Genomic DNA, 7,927 nt, shown 5'->3' with positions numbered 1-7,927 from the left:
ACCAGAAACAAAGTTACGTTTAAACCAATCCAACCTAGAATCGCTTTTAGTAGGCTATGAGCATGGTTCCATGAGACTTCAATCTGATGGCGATACGCCTATTGAATGCACCTCTTCGTTTTTCTCACTGCCAATGGAAAGTTGGGTTCATTTTTTTTTTTATGTTCAATACTTTGTTTATTTGTAATAACATCATCTTTAACTCATCTTATAAAAAAGTCTCGACTTACATTTGCTCCAACTCATTTCTATTCATCTCCTAAATAGACTTTTCCATTTTTTCTTTAAAAATGTATATTTCTATTTTATACTAAAATATAGAAATATCTACTTTTTAACTTTAAAATAAAATAGGTTTTAAGAAAAATATATCTCCAAAATAGAGTTTTTTTTTTGTCAACCATTGGGCCGACTCCAAAACAGAGTTATTCAATTTTAAAGAAGAAAAAAATAGAGAAATAGGTTGGAAATGCTTTAAAATCTCCAATTTCTTATTTGTATGTAACTAGGATTTAACATGTGGTACACCAAAGGATAATTTTTTCTTTTATTTATATAGATAATTTTTATGATTTTATATTATAATTGATTAAGTTTATGTGATTTTTAATATAGATGATGCAATAATGTATATATTTTAGTGTATTGGTAATAAAAGTTGTGTTATTGAATTGTGAATTTTTATAGACATTTCCATAAAAAATAACCGTAATTAAGGAATGTAAAGTTTTGTGGTTAACATTCGCGATTAAATTATATTACAAATATTCCATCTAAATTTTAATATTTATTGAAATGATAAAGGATTAGTTATGCAAATCTTACAAATAAAAGGTTAGAACACAAAATGTACTTAAAAAATGTTAATATAGATGTGAAATTGTTGCAACAAAAAATACATAATTGTTTTAAAATCATATAGTCTTGGTTAGAAAACAAAGTCCATAAAAGATTACAGTTTTAATCTTAAACATTGATTTATTTTAATTTCATAAAATAAATTCAGTTAAAAAAGAAGACTTGCTAAAAATTTAAGATAATATCATATACTTTTATGTTTCACAAAAATATCATTTGAAATATTTCACATAAATGAAACAAAAGGAGTATGATTTTTCTATTATTGAAGTTTAAGTATCAATTGTGATCTAATATCTTCTTCAATAAACAAAAACTAATATATAAAATCAAAAGAAAAAGGTATTCCTTTATTTTTCTTTAATTTCGATTTGGCTTTCATACATTCATTTTATTTTTATGCATGTGATAAGTTTCAAATTTTGGAGAGACTCTTTGTTGTTAGTCGATTTTTGACATTTTCTAATGTTAGCAAGTTCTAACACTATAATATTAGAACAAATGGATGCTCATCAAAGTTAGATGTTTTAAGCATTTAACTATAATTAAGTTTGGCTGATGTAGAATTTAAATTTTATGATATTTTGAATTTCAACTTTAAATCATGTCTTAAAGTCTGTGATTTTTTACTACATGATTAGAGTTGGCGAGTTAGTTCTTAAGATCTTGTCATTTCGGATACAAGCTAATGCATTGTCCATAACGTTTTTTTTTATCATAAGTGCAAAGGATATCTTTGATGCACAATGATTTGTAAAGTTTTCAAAATGATACGATATATTAAGTAGTCGACTTTTTTTTACGAGAAAATAAATATCTACTAAATATATCATAAGCATTTTATGTGCATTTTCAATTCTTAAAATACTAAATGTGGGCAAGCTCCACACTAAGTATCTATCCACATCCATTACAGACGCCACACCACACGTTAATATGGACTGTCGAGTTTTTAGAGTTCTATATTTGCTCGAAACACTTATGTTATTTTAATTTTTTGCACATCAACAAAAAAACTACCACAATGGTATGTGACACTAACTCATTTAGAAAATATCATTAGTGGAATGTACTCTAATTATCAAAACTCAAGACCTTACTGTTAAAAGAAATGAATATCAGGAAAACAAAAGACAAACGATCACATACCAATTAATAGTGGGTGAAATATTCAACAATTGAAGAGAAAAAAAGTCATATGGGAATAAAAAATAGAAAGGGGAAAAAAAGTAATAGAAAACAGCTTGAATTTTAAGAAGTTAGTGCGTCTTTGATTTTCATATATTAAAAATTAAATGGTCACACATATCTAAAGAATAGTTTAGCTTTTGATGAGTTTTGAAATCATGTCCACACAAGTCAATGGGTGGGAGAGAGGAGGAACAAATGACAAGTCCTGAATTACCGAAAAGCCTATGTTGGTTTGGAGAGAGATTAGTAAGATAAGGGGCAGTCACGTAATAAACAGTTTGAGTGTTTTGCAGTAGTAAAAGGTGCAATTCATAATCATAGTTAAGCTTAGTGGCCAACATTTACTTTTACATTTGTTTTTGTTTTTTTAATTTTAGTCTCCCGAAGTTGATGAAGTTTGACTGATCCATCACATATATTTTGTACTAACAAGATTTCCTTTTTTCTTATGTTAGTATTTATTATCTATTTTTGTGGCATTACTTGGAAACAAATAAACTTAATTTACAAACATTGAGCTAGGTATTGTTATTTTTTTCTTAGCTACATATTAGTCCATAATGAAGCTTTTATATATTTTAAAATATGCAATAATTTGGACAAAGATCGCATAGTATATTGTGACGTACCTAGAAACACAATTTATACAACGGTTAGAGTATGTAAAGTTAAACTATGGTTACACAATTTACACAATGGTTAAACTCCATAATATACACACAAATAATAAACTATGCAATTAATGTTTGGATTGTCTTTAAAAGTTTACCTAGTACACGAATGGTAAAGTAACTTGTAATCTAAATATTGAAAGAAAACAAAAACAGAGGATGATGAAGACTCTCCCCTTAGTCACAATTTTGTTACACCAATATTTAATGAGGAATTAAATATGTATTAACTTCGTAATGAATGTGTAACTATATACTTGGTAATTAAGTACATTAACTTCGATGTCATAATATATTTTATTAGAGAACAGGTGCATTTAAGCAGAGCATTTAATTAGAAGCACTGTATTAAACCCTTGTTCATCCGTAATGTCTAGAGAAGATAAAACAAATTTCAGATTTTGTCTGAAGCGGCATGGCATTAATCTTGGATTTCTTGGATTCGCTTTAGAGTTAAATACTAAGTCATAACTCATAAGAGAACTTGTCATACAAATAAAAAAAACTTGTCAAATATAGTAATGATCAACCAACTAAAACACTGGATATGTAAATGAGTGTTTTTTTTTGTTTGAGAAAGCATCACTCGGTAAATCGAATTTGGGTTGAAACAACAACCTTCCTTCGTGACTTCGTCACATTCCTACTAGCAATATCTTGCGACCAAAAAAAAAAGAAAAAACGATTTCGAGCTGCAACTATATGATCTGAAACACAAAAGAACTTGGCGAATCCTATCAAGAAATGATTCGAAGATAGATGCTAACGCCCTAGACTTTATCTTTTCTATTTTTAAGATAGATACATTGGTAAAATCTATAGTAATGTTTGGATTGTTCATTTTGTAGGCCGATCGTGCAGCCTGGTCTCTATTTCAGATCTTTTATTATCTTGGTTTTTTGAATTTGGAGTGTTCTATGTTTTGTTTTTAAAATGCTGCAATATTTTCATTTATTTATTTTTTAAAAACTACTGAAAATATGTAATTTACTGTTTTGCATTGGCATTAACAACAATACAATTTAGTTTTTAAACAAGTTATCATATATGGTATATTTATCTTCAAAAAGTATAACAGATTTATTTATGGATCAAATCGTAAATTCGTAATATCAGTTGACCATTTTAATCATCACAATGTGTTTAAAATACAAATATATTATCTCACAATTTCCTTAATTATAATTAAAACTTTTTATTATATAATGAAGACAGAACACAAATAAGAGAACGCAGGAGCATCACAGTGAATGAATTGGCATTTAAACTGAAACCACACAACATAACAACCAACTCTTTACTACCAACAACTCTAGTCTACATCCATCAAAACCTTAAATAATTGCTCACTACATCATCTCAGTTTTTGACTATTCAAGCTAAATTAATAACAATAAACGCAATGAAATAGTAGCTTTCTTTCGAGGGTTTCTGGGTACAATTACATTACTGCCTTATTAAGGTGGGTGGTGCTAGCACAATATATAGGTGGTCATTGGTCAAAATAAAAGAACGTACATATATTTAAGAGTGAATAGTAGTAATCTTTATCATCATCACCAAGAGAAAGGGCTAGCTCCTTGCAAGAACACCTCATTCTCCACATCTTTTACCCTTTGGCATACCTGATTGCATATCTTTATCGCCATCGCCTGCCATATAATTTCCATCAGTATTATCATTATCAGAGATTAGTGTTTTTCTACGATTTAAGCTATCTTTAACTTCATGGGAAAGTTTTGAAGAATCTCACCTTGTCTGCAAGTGGATCAAATGCTGCATAGAGTTCAAAATCTGGTGTCACCCAACATAGAAGAGCTGCAGTAAAAAAGATTGTCAGTTCGCAGCAAAAATGATTTTCATCTTTTTGGTAAACATGTGTTCAAATTCGAACTTACTGTAATTTTCATCTCTTCTATATTGAGTCTTGTGGGGTCCCAATCCTTTATCATGCATTGAAGCGTAAAGTTTCTGGTATGCCCGATATAGACTGCAACACAACATAACTACAACATCAGTACTTTTCCATTCCAAATACTAATCATTTGGTTTCCCATGGAGATTCGTGACTTTACCTTTTCTGTTGTCTATGACTAGTTACTGGAGGTGAGAATTCAGAGGAAATGTATTGATCTAAGTATATACTACGGTACATGAAATGCCAAATTCCAAAGGGACCTCCGGTTCCCACAGATACGTCGGGAACAGCTGTATCCTGTCCCTGATCGGTGGTAGATGATCGACGCCTGCGGTCTATTGGTAAATCTTCTACACGCATTCCACCTTCCGCAATTGATCTTTGAACCATACTTAGAATATCTGACTTGAGCAGAACAGCCTCAAGGCGAACCCTAACCATGCACAAGTTTATGGAACTCAATAACATGCTTATTAATAGTATTCGGCAATTTATCATGTAACAGAATACAACTATCTTCAAGCATGGAAGCTAATTTTACCGGCAATCTTTGAGATGATGGAAGGCATCTGAACGTGTGGTAAGCAATATTACATATGTATCATCCTGCATTACCGAGTAAATTAATATTTTCACATTGTGCACTCTTGATGAGTCTAAGATGCTCTTTACAAGTATTTGACTCACATCAAAGAAGTGGACATAGGCATGCAAAAAGGCTTGAGCGTTGTATCTTGGTAGGCAGATTGGTGAGAAAGATTCTGATGTCCTGCTAGCAGAGAGGAAGCAGTGAGAACAAGCTATACAAAACACATATGGTTCACTGTGGGTACATGAACAAAACATTTAGCACTTGCCTGAATGATTCTGATGACATGACAAAATTTGAGAGTAGAAGCAAGTCATCGGGATGGAGAGACGCTTTCTGTGCACCAGCAAGACTGACAACCTGCAAGTAAAACATACATACAGTCATTAACTATGATGGATATCCAGGCTAAAAAACTTTGATCTTTTGAATACGGGGGTTTTACCTTGTGTCTGCACATTAGTAGTGAGAATAAGACACCAGAGGCGCAAACCTCTTGCAATATGGTCCCCGTAGCTTGCCTTAACGCGAATTGAAGGGGAAGACAAGTATAGGCATGAAGAAATGTAGCTGGGTTCCTAAAAATGGGACAATCATCTCGAAGATTATTAGAACTTTTTTACATGAAACTCAGAGGTAGACAAAAAGAGAAAAGATTTAATGTATGTAAGAACAGTTTTACATCTGTAGGAAGGACAGTAAACAGACTCCAACAGCTATTACGTAGATATTGTATTATATACTTTGATAATAACTGGAGATCTTCGTCTTCCACAAATCATCTCTTATTATTTATGTTAAAAATATGTCTCTTCAATTATAATGTAGGTTTCTAACAGATAAAACTGATCCATGAAATAATATGACCTTTTCTAGCACCTCCAGTGAAAGTCGTGCGCATTATCCATTTTTTCTAGAGATCAGTAGCCTCAATCTCCAAACTAATATTCAGAAACAAAATAACAGGAAATAAAAGACAGCAGATTTAAAGAGTTGAAAATTAGAGACAAACCAGCTAAAAGAATGGACAAGAGATGAGAAGACAGCATCTGTCCCTCCAAGCAAGGGTGTCATGTCGAACTTTGAATTCTTCTCGAAACATCTGTCTATTGACTTTGTTAAAATTAGTATCATCTGCATCACCAATGTTGCATTTTGGTTATTTAAACCGCACACTAAAACGTAACAAAGTTCAAAAGAAAGGATATACAGCAGTCTATTGTTACCTGACCATATAGAAGATCCAACTGCCCCCTTAAATATTCATACGTTTCATCTGTACAGCTTATGCAGACCAGGTATATTGGCCCCTTCACCAGAAAGACAACCTGAATTTTCACCACGACATCTCATTTTAAAGATGTTTGTAATCTCCTTATCAATAGTGATTTTAATGATAAATTAGACATGACATTAGTAAATATCTCCAATGACAGTGTAAACGAACAAAACACTTCTCTAGCTGAAAATTTAATGCACCAGTGTATCTAGTGGTAGGCACTATTATAAGCACCACTGCCAAGCTATATAATTGATAGTAAAGGGAAATTTTAATACCTGGTGTTTTCCTGCCTTGACTAAATTGACACGGTCACCACTAAAAAAAACAATGGGTTAGGCATCAAACATGACAAAAATAACCATAAAAGAAACGAGCAACAGACAAAGCTTATGCATATTTTACCCATTCTCCACAAAAGAAATAATAGCTTGAAGAGTAGCTGAAAATCCAGCAAGCTTATGTTCATCTCCATATCTAAAAGATACGATGATTAAAACAAGAAACGCAACAAGAGTAAGTCAGCTAAAACGATAAAAACCCGCTATAATACTGCCATTCACTATCTGGTGATTCAATATGAAGAAATGGCTAAACCTGGAATATATGGGTTTGCCCGAGTTACTCAATATGAAGAAATGCTTCTTCCTCTTTCTCCATGAAATAGAAGCATCATCCTGCGTTTTCATATTAAAAGTGTGTTCTCAGAAGTTCCATCTACCGCTGATGAGGAGATAATCACTATTGATCAGTTCACATGTATTACTCACTACACATTTTCCACAATTTTTTAACATTGATCAGTTCAACCACATTCCTAGAACTTAGATAGAAACCACCCAATCTACTAATTCATCCTTGTTCTCTCCTCTAATGCAAGAAGCTTCATCATGAATATGGCACTAAAGTTAAGGAGCTAAATAAAACTGACCTCATCAACATGGCGTTTTCCAGGCAACCAAGCGGCTTCATGCTGCGAAGCGGTGTCAGCATCCACATTAGCTTCCCGAATCTCACCTTCGCTAGCATCATCAGCTTTATAAGTAGAGGTAGCTCCACCGCTACTCCCTCTCTCCCCATCGTAACCGCTACTAGTCGGACTCGGCGGCTCTTCCCCAGCCTCCATTTCCACAGGATTCTCCGCCTCTATTTCCTCTCCTCCGCTAGCTCCCGCCACAGCTTCATGCAATAAACCACCATTGCTAACTCCGCCTTCGTTCCCGTTGGCCGATGCAACCTCGTCGTTGTCGTCATCATCATCATCGCCGCCGCTGTAATCGGTGCGAGTGGTGACATCAGAGACTTCGCTAGGTTGAGAGAGATTCATTGACTCCAATTGACTTTGAACACGCTCCGAATTCGTCTCGGGATCGGTACTAGGGTTTGGATCGGCGAATTCGGTGCCTGATGATGATGATGAT

The 7,927-nt window shown here is 33.1% G+C and overlaps 1 protein-coding gene across 3 annotated transcripts in view; it reads right to left on the bottom strand.

The window, feature by feature from the left end:
- The window catches only part of LOC104700688 (protein SAND), a 10,689-nt gene continuing 6,800 nt past the window's right edge, over window positions 4,039–7,927 (bottom strand). The window contains exons 2-15 of one of the 3 annotated variants that reach the window (XM_019227554.1): window positions 7,438–7,703; window positions 7,104–7,183; window positions 6,912–6,983; window positions 6,785–6,824; window positions 6,454–6,555; window positions 6,240–6,361; window positions 5,673–5,805; window positions 5,496–5,587; window positions 5,326–5,407; window positions 5,180–5,244; window positions 4,796–5,071; window positions 4,619–4,710; window positions 4,474–4,538; window positions 4,039–4,372 (exon numbers count right to left, since the gene is read on the bottom strand). In XM_019227554.1, the coding sequence (XP_019083099.1) occupies window positions 4,277–4,372; window positions 4,474–4,538; window positions 4,619–4,710; window positions 4,796–5,071; window positions 5,180–5,244; window positions 5,326–5,407; window positions 5,496–5,587; window positions 5,673–5,805; window positions 6,240–6,361; window positions 6,454–6,555; window positions 6,785–6,824; window positions 6,912–6,983; window positions 7,104–7,183; window positions 7,438–7,703 (1,583 nt within the window). In that variant the 3' untranslated portion in view covers window positions 4,039–4,276. Of the gene's footprint in view, window positions 4,373–4,473; window positions 4,539–4,618; window positions 4,711–4,795; window positions 5,072–5,179; window positions 5,245–5,325; window positions 5,408–5,495; window positions 5,588–5,672; window positions 5,806–6,239; window positions 6,362–6,453; window positions 6,556–6,784; window positions 6,825–6,911; window positions 6,984–7,103; window positions 7,184–7,437 lie in introns of all 3 variants that reach the window. The other 2 variants (XM_010416228.2, XM_010416227.2) reach the window with 2 other exon arrangements.

The sequence above is a fragment of the Camelina sativa genome, chromosome 7, assembly GCF_000633955.1.
Source record: "Camelina sativa cultivar DH55 chromosome 7, Cs, whole genome shotgun sequence".
NCBI classification, from domain to species: Eukaryota; Viridiplantae; Streptophyta; class Magnoliopsida; order Brassicales; family Brassicaceae; genus Camelina; species Camelina sativa.
Note: the sequence above shows the minus strand (reverse complement) of the source record. Positions and strands in the feature narration are given on the sequence as shown.